The 13483-nt window shown below is 55.3% G+C and overlaps 6 protein-coding genes across 6 annotated transcripts; 2 read left to right on the top strand and 4 right to left on the bottom strand.

The window, feature by feature from the left end:
* Positions 1-365: 365 nt before the first annotated feature.
* Positions 366-1441, bottom strand: CkaCkLH20_04054 (adenylate kinase cytosolic; the record flags this gene model as incomplete). The annotated part of the gene is made up of 4 exons (XM_038886773.1): positions 366-822; positions 935-1089; positions 1149-1201; positions 1285-1441. 4 exons carry the CDS (start codon positions 1439-1441, stop codon positions 366-368), a joined length of 822 nt encoding a protein of 273 aa, XP_038748023.1.
* A 1421-nt stretch (positions 1442-2862) lies between these two features.
* On the top strand, positions 2863-4018 carry CkaCkLH20_04053 (26s proteasome regulatory subunit rpn-8; the record flags this gene model as incomplete). The annotated part of the gene is made up of 3 exons (XM_038886772.1): positions 2863-3049; positions 3115-3386; positions 3440-4018. 3 exons carry the CDS (start codon positions 2863-2865, stop codon positions 4016-4018), a joined length of 1038 nt encoding a protein of 345 aa, XP_038748022.1.
* Positions 4019-4237: 219 nt separating this feature from the next.
* On the bottom strand, positions 4238-5011 carry CkaCkLH20_04052 (uncharacterized protein; the record flags this gene model as incomplete). Its single annotated transcript, XM_038886771.1, has 1 exon — positions 4238-5011. One exon carries the CDS (start codon positions 5009-5011, stop codon positions 4238-4240), a length of 774 nt encoding a protein of 257 aa, XP_038748021.1.
* Positions 5012-5423: 412 nt separating this feature from the next.
* On the bottom strand, positions 5424-6768 carry CkaCkLH20_04051 (coproporphyrinogen iii oxidase; the record flags this gene model as incomplete). Its single annotated transcript, XM_038886770.1, has 2 exons — positions 5424-6443; positions 6535-6768. The coding sequence occupies 2 exons, from the start codon at positions 6766-6768 to the stop codon at positions 5424-5426; spliced, it is 1254 nt and encodes a 417-aa protein (XP_038748020.1).
* A 1746-nt stretch (positions 6769-8514) lies between these two features.
* Positions 8515-9119, top strand: CkaCkLH20_04050 (Autophagy-related ubiquitin-like modifier ATG8; the record flags this gene model as incomplete). Its single annotated transcript, XM_038886769.1, has 3 exons — positions 8515-8604; positions 8785-9002; positions 9062-9119. The coding sequence occupies 3 exons, from the start codon at positions 8515-8517 to the stop codon at positions 9117-9119; spliced, it is 366 nt and encodes a 121-aa protein (XP_038748019.1).
* Positions 9120-9765: 646 nt separating this feature from the next.
* CkaCkLH20_04049 (uncharacterized protein) lies at positions 9766-10351 on the bottom strand (the record flags this gene model as incomplete). Its single annotated transcript, XM_038886768.1, has 3 exons — positions 9766-9867; positions 9943-10116; positions 10175-10351. 3 exons carry the CDS (start codon positions 10349-10351, stop codon positions 9766-9768), a joined length of 453 nt encoding a protein of 150 aa, XP_038748018.1.
* Positions 10352-13483: the final 3132 nt, after the last annotated feature.

Raw genomic sequence — 13483 nt, 5'->3', positions numbered from 1 at the left:
CGATAGGTTCGGTTCGGTTTGGTGCGGGTCGTTTTGACGAAAGCTTCGACAAACGTCCACCCGCCCACTCCCTCCATGGCCCCCAAAACGTCAATTCGCAAAATGCAGTGTAAGCCTGCTCGATAAAGGCGTGGACAGTCGTGTAAGAGGATATTCCCTCCTTTCCAGTCCTTTCATGATCCATAAAACAGTTCCATAAAAAAGTTTCCTCCGATCCACGTTGCCTCTATCATCTGCCGGCCGTGGTTTCCGCGAAAAGCAAGTTCCGAGGACAATGGCAAGGGGTTAGGCGATTCCTCTAGGCGAGGACACAGAAACAGGCGGACAGAGGAGGCGGATTCGCCTCCGTGAGCCGCGTGGTCTGCTTAGTTCTTGGAGGTGAGGCGGCTGAGAATGCCGGAGGAGTGGCCCTTGCGCTGAGCGTCGAAGATCTCGAGCATGTTCTTCCACACCTGACCGGGCTGCTGGGAGGCGTCAAGACCCTTCCAGATACCGGTCTGCTTGTAGTAACCGACGACGGGGGCCGTCTGGGCGTGGTAGGTTGCGAGACGCTTCTTGAGGGCCTCGGGGTTGTCGTCGGAGCGCTGGATGAGGGGCTCGCCGGTGATGTCGTCCTTCATGTACTCCTTGGGAGGGTTGAAGGTGCTGTGGTAGCTGCGGCCAGAGGCGGGGTGGACGAGACGGCCGGTGATACGGGCGACGAGGAGCGAGTCGTCGATCTGGAGCTCAACGGCGTGCTGAAGCTTCTGGTTGCGCTCTCTAAGCATGGCATCGAGGCCCTCAGCCTGGGGGACGGTGCGGGGGAAGCCGTCGAGAATGAAGCTGCAGAGGTTGGTTCGCGGTTAGCGTTGGATTGTTCGGTTTCCTTCGGAGTGCGCCACGGAGCTAGACGGTGTGTCTGTTGGCTTCGCGACGGGTGACGGATGCGACATACCCTCCCTTGCACTCCTTGTTGTTCTCCAGCTCCTCCTTGATCATGCCAATGACAATGTCATCGCTGACAAGGCCGCCCTGGTCCATGATCTTCTTGGCTTCGCGGCCGAGAGGAGTCTTCTTGGCAACTTGCGATCGGAGCATGTCACCGGTAGCCTGCGGGGTGATGATCGTCAGAAAACTTGTAGATAGCCGAAACAGGCCAATTGACTTACCAGATGGCAGCAGTTGAACTTCTCCTTGATCTTGGGAGCCTGGGTGCCCTTGCCTAAGCGGGAGTTGAGAAATCAGCATAACTGTTGCAGAGAGGCAGGCAACCGAGCGCAAAAGGGCTCCATTGGAAGAGCATACCGGCACCGGGGGGACCGATGAGGATCATGCGAACCTCCTCGGTAGAGAGCTTGCCAGAGCCGCCAGCCGCGCGGTCCTCCAGAGCCTTGATTCTAGACTCGAGACTCTCGACCGTGTTGGTCAGCTTCTTGACTGCTTCCTCAACGAGACTGCTCATTTTGACGGCTTGTGTAGAGTTGAGTGGGGGGCCGGACCGAGGCTTTTAGGAGGGGAGGTAGCAAAGAGATGCAAGAAGAGGCTACTCAAGAGAGAGAGAATAGGAGACGGGGGGGAAGAGGGGAGAGGAATCGAAGATCGGGTTGGAGGACTGGGGAAGCAATAAAGCTTTGCGGGAAAAATAAGTCGCGAAAGAGGTTGAGAATTGCTGCAAGGTCTGGGTACAGGGCCAAGGTCGCCCAGGTTTCCGTCTCCAGTGTGGTCGAAGGTACCTGCCCGCTAAGGTAGAGAGAGACCTGGACCTGCGACCTGGTTCTTCTCCAACGTACCGAGCTTTGCGCCTGGCGAAAATGGCCCCGTTGAGTGCAGGTGACAGACCACCGAGCGCCCACGGCGTCGCAGATGGGAAGTCGTGATTGGCCAGATCTATTGCTGGCCTTCTGGTCTTCCGCTGGGGAACAAGGTGGTAGGCGTTCGTTCGGCTGTTTCGCAGCGTAACACGCCTCTCCATATTTCCGCCTGGGTACCACTGACTGCGCTTCCGTTACAGCGCTCAACCCATCATTGGTCGGCGCTCGCCGCTCCCTCTCCGCCGAGGTTCAGAGAAGGCCGGTACGTACTCTCGGAGCAGTCTTCCAAGACTTAGAATGCACTGCGTGACAGCCAGAGAGGGCCGCTAGGAAGCTTGCGGATAAGAGACGGCGGACGGCATCAGAACATCTCGCGAGGAACATCCAGCCCCCGGCGCAACGGATAGGACGCCTTGGGTATGAGGTCACTGGGCCAGGTTCGGCCTCGAGGGCTCGGTGCGACATGTGAGTCTCTTAGGGTCATCCCAGTCCACCCGCAATTCCCCGAGAAGACATTGAGACAGAGGCTTCGTGTCCAGCTGTCACTTGTTGAGGCGCGTACAGCAGTACCCGTTCTGCGATGGAAATAAATCCGTCGTCGAGCGAGTCCTTAGTCAGTGAGGACGGAATGCAAGGCACAGATGGAGATGGACCCAACAACACAGGCGAGCAGTGGCCGACGCCGGACTTGGCTGTCGGGACATCTTGATCGCGAAAGACGAGCGGGTCGAGTGTGGCATTTCAGCCATTTGTGGCTTTCAATTGATTACATAAGATAACTCAATGGAAGTTGACGAACATTCCGTCACTTTGAATGTTGTTGGCCTGGAAAGTGCTTAAGTAACGCACCGCTCTCCAGCTTCCACGTGACCCGACAAGGCTCGAGCTTTCGTTTGCGCCTAAGCCCGATTCGTAGCTAAGCTGGGCGGGAAGGCAGCCTCAGCAGTACGACACCACCACTACCTCACTGTCCATACACCATCACCACCAAAAACACCGCCGCCTCGCCAATCCTCCATCCTTCACGAACCCGACTCAATCGACCTCCCGAAGCTACGAAATCACCTCTATCATGCCTGCCACCACCGCAGAGACTCTGTCTCTCGTCACACGGAATGTCTCCGTTGCCCCTCTCGTGCTTCTTTCCGTCGTCGATCACTACAACCGGGCGGTAGACAAGGGATCGAAACGCAGAGTGGTGGGTGTTCTCTTGGGCTCAAACGATGGCAAGAACGTTCGTGTTTCGAACAGCTTCGCAGGTATGATCACTTCTGCATTGCAGTACGCCGTGGACCATGCCCGCAAGGCTGACAATTACGTGTAGTACCCTTCGAGGAGGACGACAAGGACCCCTCAGTCTGGTTCCTGGATCACAACTATGTGGAGGGCATGAACGACATGTTCAAGAAGGTCAACGCGAGGGAAAAGCTTATCGGATGGTACCACTCTGGTCCCAAGCTGCGAGCGTCCGATCTGGGCATCAACGAGCTGTTCAAGCGATACACCCCGAACCCTCTCCTAGTCATTATTGATGTACAACCGAAGGAGGCGGGTGTGCCGACGGATGCATACTTCGCCGTGGAGGAGATCAAGGATGTAAGTGGTGTTACAATCCGCCTCGAGACCCTTCGCTGACGCAGTGCTCACAGGACGGCACAACTACCTCGAAAACCTTCGTCCACACCCCGTCGATCATCGAGGCCGAAGAGGCAGAAGAGATTGGTGTCGAGCACCTTCTCCGCGACATTCGCGACGTCGCAGTCGGCACCCTATCGACCCGGATAACAAACCAGCTCCAGTCCCTCCAAGGACTGCACCTCCGCCTCCGCGACATCGGCGCTTACCTGCAGAAGGTTCTTGACGGCCAGCTCCCAGTCAACCATGCCATCCTCGGCAACCTCCAAGACGTCTTCAACCTCCTGCCCAACCTGTCGACGCCAAAGGGCGACGGCAAGTCGACCGGCGGCGAGCTCTCCCACGCCATGAGCATCAAGACCAACGACCAGCTCATGGCCATCTACCTTAGCAGTCTGATCCGCGCGATCACCGCCTTCCACGATCTCATTGAGAACAAGATCCAGAACCGCCAGCAGCAGGAGGAGAAGGAAGCCAAGAAGGAAGAGGCGAACGGCAAAGACGAGAAGAAGGATGACAAGGTGAACGGTGTCAACGGCGACTCTAAGGAGTCCGCGGACAAGGACAAGGAGGCGAAGGAGAAGAAGAAGTAGATGACGTTGCTTGACGAAGGCGGATGGAAACCACACAAATACGGGAACTGATACCCGCAATAGACACTGGGACCGAGGGGCATGTCATAATATCTCGGCGTCCAGGAGGGCAAGGCCGGGGCGGGAAACAGGCATATTCGCAAGAAAAGAATATGCCTTGTACAATGATAGCATTTTTTGACTGATGACCCGAAGTCTGCCTAAATCTCGTGATGGTTCCTACATGTCTCCCACCGTCCCGGCGATCGCAGCCCGACTCATCCTCCTCTCCGTAACGTAGCTCCCCAGCACACTCCCCCACTGCTCCGCTAGTAGACAGGCGAGCAGGTGCTTACAGCAGGGCACCCCGCCACGGTCCAACCCGTCCAGACTCAACCCCCCAAACTGCCACTCAGGCGACGACGGCACTGCCTCATCCAGATCCTCGGCATCAGCGCCCAGGATCTCAATTTCGTCCTCTCCCCCACCGGGCGGCGGGAAAGCCTCGAATGCGAAGTTGGCGCAGGTACAGTTCCACGCGTCGACGTGAACCAGATACTTCGTCCCCGCAGAGCTCACCGCGCTCGGATCCGCCTCCGTCTTTTTGCGGCGGGAAATGGTCGACGCCACGGAGCGGACGACGTAGAAGGACGCCGGATCGCGCCGGTCGGATCCGGTCACGCGCTCTGCGCCGCCCCGGTCTTCCGCATCCTGGTCGGGCTCCGGCCGGCGGTCTTCTACAGGGTCTTCTCCGTCGAGATCGACGTCCGCGGCGTGCGTGTCGTCTCGGACGACTCGGGCGACCAGGTCGCGGTCCAGGAGGTCCAGCGCGGGGAGGACGATGGAGGGGAAGAGGACGTGCAGGGTTACCAGGAGCGGGCGGTGGGAGTGCGGGAGGGATTTGAGTGCGTTTTCGGACGTTGTTGGTGCGGTGGTGTCTGGGTCGTGGGGGGACGTGGTGAGGGCGTTTATGAGGCTTGTGAGGACGGCGCGCGGGGTTTGTGGTTTTGCCATTTTGGTTGCCTTGATGGCTGAGAGCGTGGTGTTCTTTGCATTGAGGACGATCGGCTCGTTAGTTTTTTTTTAGTTTTTTGGAGTCTCTTTTTCGTGTTTGCGGTCAGATTATATTCTGCTGTCACCCGGAGATGTTGCTGTGTAAGTAGTTGAGAGCTCGCCGGGTCTCGATTTGAGGTAATCGATGGAACACGCCACAGCTAGAAACACCAGCAAGTCACAACCTAACCTCATGTGGCAAACGGGTGTCTGAACAGAAGAAAAAAAGTTCTCTTTTCGAGTTTGGCCGCCTGAAGGCTTTTGTCTAATCTCATTATGTCGCCATAAAAGGGCATAGTAGTACAGCAAACATCGCTCGCATCCATTGCTCCAAATCCAGGTTATTTTTCTACCCCTTTCCTACATATTTCCACTACACCCATTCCTTGGGCGCCCTCAGCACGTCTACGAGACGCTGCTCGCGGCTCTTGGGCTCGGGCTCGTGCATGTACTTCCAGCTCGCCGTCAGGGGCAAGCTCATCAGGATACTCTCGACTCTGGAGCCGGGGGTGTTGAGGCCAAAGGCGGTGCCGCGGTCGTGGACCAGGTTGAACTCGACGTACTTGCCGCGGCGGATCTGCTGCCAGTCCTTCTCGGCCTCGTTGAAGGGCATGTCCTTGCGCTTCTCGAGGATGGGGAGGTAGCCCGGCAGGAAGGACTTGAGGCAGTCCTGGATGAAGGCGAAGGTGTTCTCGCGGTCCTTCTCCGTCTCGTCGAGGTCGTCGAAGAAGATGCCGCCGACGCCGCGGCACTCGCCACGGTGCTTGTTGTAGAAGTACTCGTCGCACCACTTCTTGAAGCGCGGGTAGTAGCTCTTGTCGTGGGAGTCGCAGGTCTCCTTGATGGTCTTGTGGAAGTGGACGGCGTCCTCATCGAAGAGGTAGGCGGGTGTCAGGTCGCTGCCGCCGCCGAACCACCAGGCGTTGGAGGTGCCGTCGGGGTGGGCGGTCTCGAAGTAGCGGTAGTTGAGGTGGACCGTCGGGGCCATTGGGTTCTTCGGGTGCAGGACCATGCTCAGGCCTGCGGCGAAGAAGGGGAGGGCGTCGACGCTGTCGTCAAGGTTCTTGTGGTTGGCGCGCATCTTGGCGATGGCGGGCTTGGGAAGGGTGCCGTAGACAACGGACACGCCGACGCCGCCCTTCTCGAAGACATTGCTGTCCTGAAGGACGCAGGTGATGCCGCCGCCGCCCTCCTTACGAGTCCATTCGTCCCTGCGGAACTTTCCTCCGTCGACCTTCTCGAGCTCCTTCACGATAATCTGCTGCTGCTCCTTGATGAACTTCTCCATGCGCAGGCGCATAGGAGACTCCTCGGTAATGTCGGTCTCCTTCTTCGTGAGGGCATCGCGCTCAGCCAGGCTCGGCGAGTCGAGTTGGAAGGGTTCCTGAACGGCCTGCATGTTTGATCGGGTTGATTAGCGGTTGGTGTCAAGAAGCGGAAGCACCGGCATGGGTGGGTGGTGCGGAGAGGTGTTGCTGCAGTACCATCTTGTAGGCGAGGGGTGCTACGGCAGCAAGGGCAGTTGCTCCAATGAGAAATCGGTTGAAGGCCGGGTTCGACTGGCGACCCTTGAATTGCGACTTTGCGGAGGATGAGACGAGCCTGCGACCCAATTGAGGTTGCTGGAGCTTGGAAGCGGTAGCGGTTGCGGTTGCGAGTCTGGTTCGGGAGCTGTTGAGTTGTGCAAGCAACCTCTGTGAATGCTTGGTGGACGCCATGACGGGCAGAATATAAATACAGACAATAGTGAAGAATACAATAGACCAATTGGCAAAGGAACGACTTGGGTGCACAGAAAATCGAATGATTATTTCCAAGTGAGAGGCATAAGACCACCGGTAGCAATGATGGACTGACCGGACCGTCGTTCGAGCCAGTCAGGCCAGCTGTAAAAGTAAATTCGGGTATCGTTCCACGTTGAATGGGCGGGACCCCGGTCACTGAAGCGACGGCAACGGAGAATAGCAGTGGACAGCTGGATAGCTCCCCCTCAAGGGCCCAATTGGAAGGTGGGGTGAGGTGTTGCAGTGCCGCCGAACGCCGGAGACGCCTCACCGCCTTCCCAGATTGTCAGTGAGAGAAGATCACGCTTGAGGTCCAGCCCCAACCAACTCCTTGGGACAGTCAGCTTCAACGAGTAGGGTCGCAGCATTGGAAGAGTTAGATTGGGGTCTAGAGCCTGGGGAAGGAAGATATGCCGGACATGAATGGCGCAACAAGTTGGGCAATATTGATCGTATGATAACTCTTTCGGGACTCATCTCTGATCATTACCTATTTCTGTGTTCCTGAATACAGACATTGAATTTGGATGAGAAACCGACGATACTCGTTGATAACCCTTCTCTTCTCCGGCTTGATCTGTCACCTGCATCGTCGGTTATCGGAGGTCCAGAGCAGGGTTCCTTAGCTAAGCTTGTCAGATAAGACAATACAGTGCATGCACCAGTCGCCAACTGTTTCTATGCTTGACTCCCTCAGAGTCTTCAGTGTCACCTCTTACTGGGGGGGAATGACGTCAAGGAGAGCCTGTCTGACAAGAGGCATAATCGCTGTAGCTGATGACGAACAAGCACTCAAAGGCTTTGGGTGACAGGACAGTACGAGAGTAAAGTAGCACAGACAAAGCAGCGTGCACGTATCAGGAGGTCGTCCCTACAAAGACCCCGTGAGACTTTGACAAGTCTTGATGTGTTGCATCCTCGGGGTAAAAATGGCACAAAGCCGCAGGACAGTGTGCCAGGGCCTCCAGTGACTCAAGACTCAGGTCGGCTCGGGAAGGCGAAGGCAAAGGTGTGCCAGGTTGCCAGCCTGCGTCAACTGGTTGCGTGGTCTGTCACTGGTCACCTGCCCTGCTGGAAGTGTCAATCCCGCCCCAGCACTCTGTGCACCTGCCGCCGCTTGACTGGCTGAGTGGACCTGCAATCGGTGTCTTGCCCCGCTCCGATAATCCGATAAGGATAAGGACGGGAAGGTGAGATGCTGATTCCAGCTTGGACCAGTAGGATCGGAGGAAAGGGGGAGGCGGGGAACTCCTAAGCAGCTTAGTCATTCACAGTGCTCTTAGCCTCTTCTCAGAATGCGTCTGATGCAAAGTACTTTCTCTCAGGTTCTTGCCGGTGTTGGTACAACCCGTGGACCAGAGATCCCGCCTGAGCCACCCGCCGCCAGCATTCACTCAGTGACCGCCCATTCCATCCCCGTGTGTCTGACCGACCCCAAGGCAACCTAGAACCCCAAGGCGGCAACCACCTTGCTTCGCCTTGCCTCTTCTGCCTTCGCAAACGAGCCCCTCGTTACCTAAACTCTCTCTTCTACACACTTCGCTTGCTCGCATCTGTCATCACCTTTTCCTCCCAAACACATCTCGCCATCTATATCAAGACCGTCGCCCGCACTCCACCCAGCTGCAGACCGCTGAGAAACCCACAACAACTCCATCAACCACCCGCAACACCTTCATCATGCGATCCAAGTTCAAGGACGAGCACCCCTTCGAGAAGCGAAAGGCCGAGGCCGAGCGCATCCGCCAGAAGTACTCTGACCGTATTCCCGTATGTTGTCCTTCCATCGCTTCATCGTCGTTGATGTGTCGCCGTGGGAGCCTCGTCGTCGCCGCTGCCTTCGTCAGCTGCGCGCGTTATCGCCGGAGCCCCACGTCTCCGACCGTCACCGCCGATCTCCGTATCAAGCCATCATGAACCTCCAAGCTAACCAACGTTTTCGCCGCGCAGGTTATTTGCGAGAAGGTCGAGAAGTCTGACATCGCCACCATCGACAAGAAGAAGTACCTCGTCCCCGCGGACTTGACCGTAGGCCAGTTCGTCTACGTCATCCGCAAGCGCATCAAGCTCTCCCCGGAGAAGGCTATCTTCATCTTCGTCGATGAAGTCCTGCCTCCCACTGCCGCTCTGATGAGCAGCATCTACGAGGAGCACAAGGATGAGGACGGGTATGCTCTCAATATTCCCCCATTTTTGTCCGGTCGCAGCATGCTGACTTATCTTCCAGCTTCTTGTACATCACGTACTCGGGCGAGAACACCTTCGGCGGCTTCGAGACGGCGTGAGCTTCATAACTTCTGACGACACGACTTCAGAATGTTCACGGCGTTTCGGTCTGCTATGGTTTAGCACGTTTAGGAATGGGTTTTCTCTCTAGTACGGTTATCGGATTCCCCCGAGTTGGGGGCTTATGAAGCAACGCAGTCACGTTATCGCGCGGGGTCACAGGACAGGGTCAGGCGTGACCGCCCCCGACCGGATCAAGAATCCCCCATTTGCGCGGCTTGGGATCGCAAACCAGGTATTGAAGGCTCGCGGAGACATTACTCGTCATGGAAATAGGACCTCTGGATTTAAGTGGTTTCCTTAGAACGTATGCTCAGTCGCCTTCTGCCCTCTTCCCTTCAACCACAACGGTGATTCTTGTTGGCACCAGTATAGTAAATCGTCAACGTACGTCCCTCCTTCAGGTCGGTCTTTCGCTCCGCTTGTATGTCTACGTGTCATCTGAAACTTGGGATTTCTCGTCGCGTGAATTCTAGACGCTGTATAGCCGACGGCGCATAATCGAGAAGTGTGTTAGTAAAACGTGCAAGCCCGCCTGCAGCCCCTGAGGGTCAAAGAGCCCGTCTGACCCATGCGGGTGGAAAGAAGAGTCCGCAACGCCGCCAGCAGTGGAATCCGTCTGTTCGGTATTGTACATGATGATTACTATGCAGCGTCGGTGACGGAGAGGTTCGAAAGCCCGGGTCTGGTAGGGGACGAATATGCAGTCATGTCGGGTTCGGATCGCATGTTGACGCCTCGATCATGCTGTTATCGTCCGAAATCGTCTTGCGATTATCCCGTCTAAGCGTCCGTCTTCATGTGCACTTCATAAATGCTTACATGCGTGAAAGTGAACGTCCGGTCCGTCAGCCGCGCATCAAGCAGTGGCTCGGCGTCTGCCTGCTGCATGAAGGTGAGCCGGTAGTTCTCGCTCTTGTTCTCAACTCCTCGTGCCGCCAAGGCCGGCAGTCTTCCACCACGAAGATAACGTTCACCTTGCGGACCGTGTGCAGCCTGCGTGCGAAGGCAACCTCGGTGATGCCGCTTTCCTGCGAGCCCTTCGGGCCCGCACCCGGTTCTTAGCCGTAGGGGGAGCACGACAACGGTCAGAGGAGGAGGCGGTATCCGCTTCTTCGCTGTCCGGTTCCGTCTCGGGCTTGTCGAGGAGGTTTGGGGCGGTCATACGGGCGCCGGTCACTTCGGGTGCCATGATGAACATCTTGCCCCGGAGCTGAGCTCCAACAAGCATGGCGGCGAGGATATTGAGACGAGTTATTGCGTCTGAGTATATCTCCCCTCGACGATTTGCTTGGGTTCCAACCAGTAAATGAAGGCGTAGGTGACGTTGCCCGTGTTGTGGAATACAGAAAGCCAGATATTGATGAGGGCACTGGCGGAGATGAAGTTTATTCTTCGGCCCTTGAGACTGTAGTTGTGTATCAGATAGGAACCTCGTGTTAGAGTGACAGGTTGGCGATGGTCTTGATAGAGTTGACGGACTCGGCTGTGATACCGACAGCCTGAGCAAAGGCTCCGGCGTGCTTCGGAGCGAGAGGAAGTTCTGATCTACACGATTTTGGTGCCGAGGAAAGTAGCGAAGATGATGGGACTTATCATTCCGATTCTCTAGGTCATAATATGGGAGTGAATGATGAACAATAGGAGGTTCACTACAGTGGCGAAGATGATGCTCATCATGTAGTCGCCATTCGAGTTCCTGCTAGAAGAGAGCGCGAGGAGAGCATACGATCCTGTACAGGGGCATCTCCGCGCTGTATCTGAAGGCCAATCATCCGGCCAGTTTGATGAGAAGCTTGATGGAAGCTCATGAAGAAGGACATGGCTGGGCGAATGACATGAGATGGCTGAGCCGTTGGCATGCCTGAACACGGTTCCAGACTCATTGTAAGTGCAGCCGACTACGAAGTCAGCGGTCAAGGAGAGAGCAAGCCGGAGAGAATGAATACGGACCAAACAGCTTTCTGACCTTTTGCCAGGCTGGCTTGTTACTGTCGAAACCATTGGTCTAAGGTTCCCTTCCCCCTGTTTCCCAGGGTTTCTGCTCCTGTGCGTCCTTTTCTTTGGTTGTAATGGTCTCTGTACGGTTCGTTGAATTAACAACCCCTTTTCAATCACGAAGGTTTCTATAGACTCAACTGCGGTGGCGTTGCCAGCTTGCGAGAGCGCATGTCTTCCTCGATTATTTGGACGTCCCGAATGTTGGTCAAGCTTGGATGCACGCCGTTTTGGAGGACGAGGTTAGTTCGTGTGCCTTGTTCGACGATTGTTCCCGCATATATGACGATGGATAGACTATGAGCGATGGAGATCAGGGTGCGGTCCTTCGAGACGCTTTCCACAGTCCTTTGAATTTGTTCGCTAGCAGAATCCAGTTGCCTCGTCGAGAGTAGATCTTTGGATTCGTATGGGCGGCCGCGCTGAATCCAGCTCTGTTCTCCAACGTCTTCCACGAGCTGTGATAAACAAGAGTCATGAAGCGTTGCCTCGGACCACTGGTGCTATTCCTTTGTCAAGTTGACGGGACCTAGAGCGACGTTTTCGACGACGAAGCGATCTAGAAGCAGGCTGTTGCTAGACCAGGCTGGTGTGACTGCTGACGTTTTCTACATTTAAGGAACGGATGTGCCGCCATCGAGAAGAATAGCATCTTTGGAATCCTCAAATCAAATGGTCAAAACTGCGATGCCTGACCTGATGCTTCCTCGGAGGCTGACGATGGCGGTGTTTTTGGCCTCCGGGGCACGCCAGAAATGTGTTCTCGAGAGTATACTCATGAACCTAAAAGGGATATGTAAAAGCCAGACCGCGGAGCTTTGAGGGTACTTCGAAGGGGACGGACAGCTTGCCGCCATCCTCGGCCATGGTGTCGATATCAAATGATAGACAACGTCCTTTCGCTTGATAAATATGGGCGATGTTGATCCGAAAGGGGGGTAGTAAGTGGGCGGCGGTACCGAGCATTATACTACCTATGGGAAGTCAGCAGATAAGTCAACACTTAAGCCATGCGGTCTATATATCGTCGGCGATGATGAAGTTTATAGTTAAACGTCTGCATCAGGCACCATCGCCTCTTCCAGCCACCACTTCGAATATATTATTCCTTCCTTGACGGTACGTAAGCGAACTCGCGGGCTAGACTAGGAAGCATGACAACTCTTTCAAGCTTCTGTAGCTGTAATCTTCCCGATGCCCCCTTTTTGAGCGAGACCTAGGCGCGATGAGAGCTTGGCTTCCAAGCGAGACCCTGCGTTGGAGGCTTGGACCATGTGAATAGGGGATAGCGCCTTGGATCCAATTGACAAAGCATCGGCCATGCCATCTGACATCGTTCCGGCCCATTTCCGTGAGAAACCTCCGTATTCGATGGGCATGAACAGGAAAACCGGCATAAGAGAAGCTAGCATTCCACATGAATACTTGATGAAGCCGATGAAGGAGGCCGTGGTGAAGAGCTTGGCTATCGGGATGAAGATGGCAACGTTCCCAGACTTTCGGTCGGAATGATTTGGATGCCAGCTGCGATGACACCTTTTGATTCCTGGAGAGCCCAACATCTTGCCCAAGCGAGCCGTAGGAAAGCTTTTCCTACAGGACTCTAGCTCAAGGGATCACATAGTATGTTATAGCCGCATATGAAGACAGTGGCACCCAGACTCATGTGAACGAGCTGCAGCGATTTTCGTCGACGACGGCCAATTGGTAAGCCTTGACATCTTGGATCACGGTGGTATACACCTCTTGTGTTATTGATAAACTGGTCAACTATGAAACCCATCAAGAAGAATAGCGAAGAAGCTGCAGCAGCCGTGATGCCATCAACCAGGAACAGCAAATTGTTGATTTATGTTGGTCCGGCGTGGAATGGTAGACTGAAGAAGCTGAAGGTCTTAAAACGCTGTGCAAATGTTACCCATCTCAAGAGAAACCGATCAAGCAGACATTGAACCAACACTTGGCCATGCCGCTTCTGGGCCACGTTACTGCCCCATTACGATTGGAGTATCACTGACAGCCTATTCGGTTGCTGCCGGTCCCGAATCTGTGTTACCAGCCATGACGATGCAGCATCCCACTTAACAGTTAGGCCCTTTGACTAGAGCCTTCGTCTCGGCTGAAGCCGAAAAGAAGTTGTCGGATCGTGAGTAGACACCACCTTGACCAAATAGCTCGAAATTTAAGGACTGGTTTGCGTCACAAAGCTCTTTAGCCGTCACATCCGCTTGAGGATGGTTTCTTCAGGTGGTTTGGATCGATGACAACGCACAGGTCGTCGCCAAAACCCCGCCACGGAGTTTAAGCAATCCCGTCGTCGCGGTAGAGCTGCAGTATCTCGGTGACTTGGTATTTCTAAGGAGAA

This window comes from Colletotrichum karsti (assembly GCF_011947395.1).
Source record: "Colletotrichum karsti strain CkLH20 chromosome Unknown Scaffold10, whole genome shotgun sequence".
Lineage (NCBI taxonomy): Eukaryota > Fungi > Ascomycota > Sordariomycetes > Glomerellales > Glomerellaceae > Colletotrichum > Colletotrichum karsti.
This window is presented reverse-complemented; position numbering and strand designations above follow the sequence as displayed.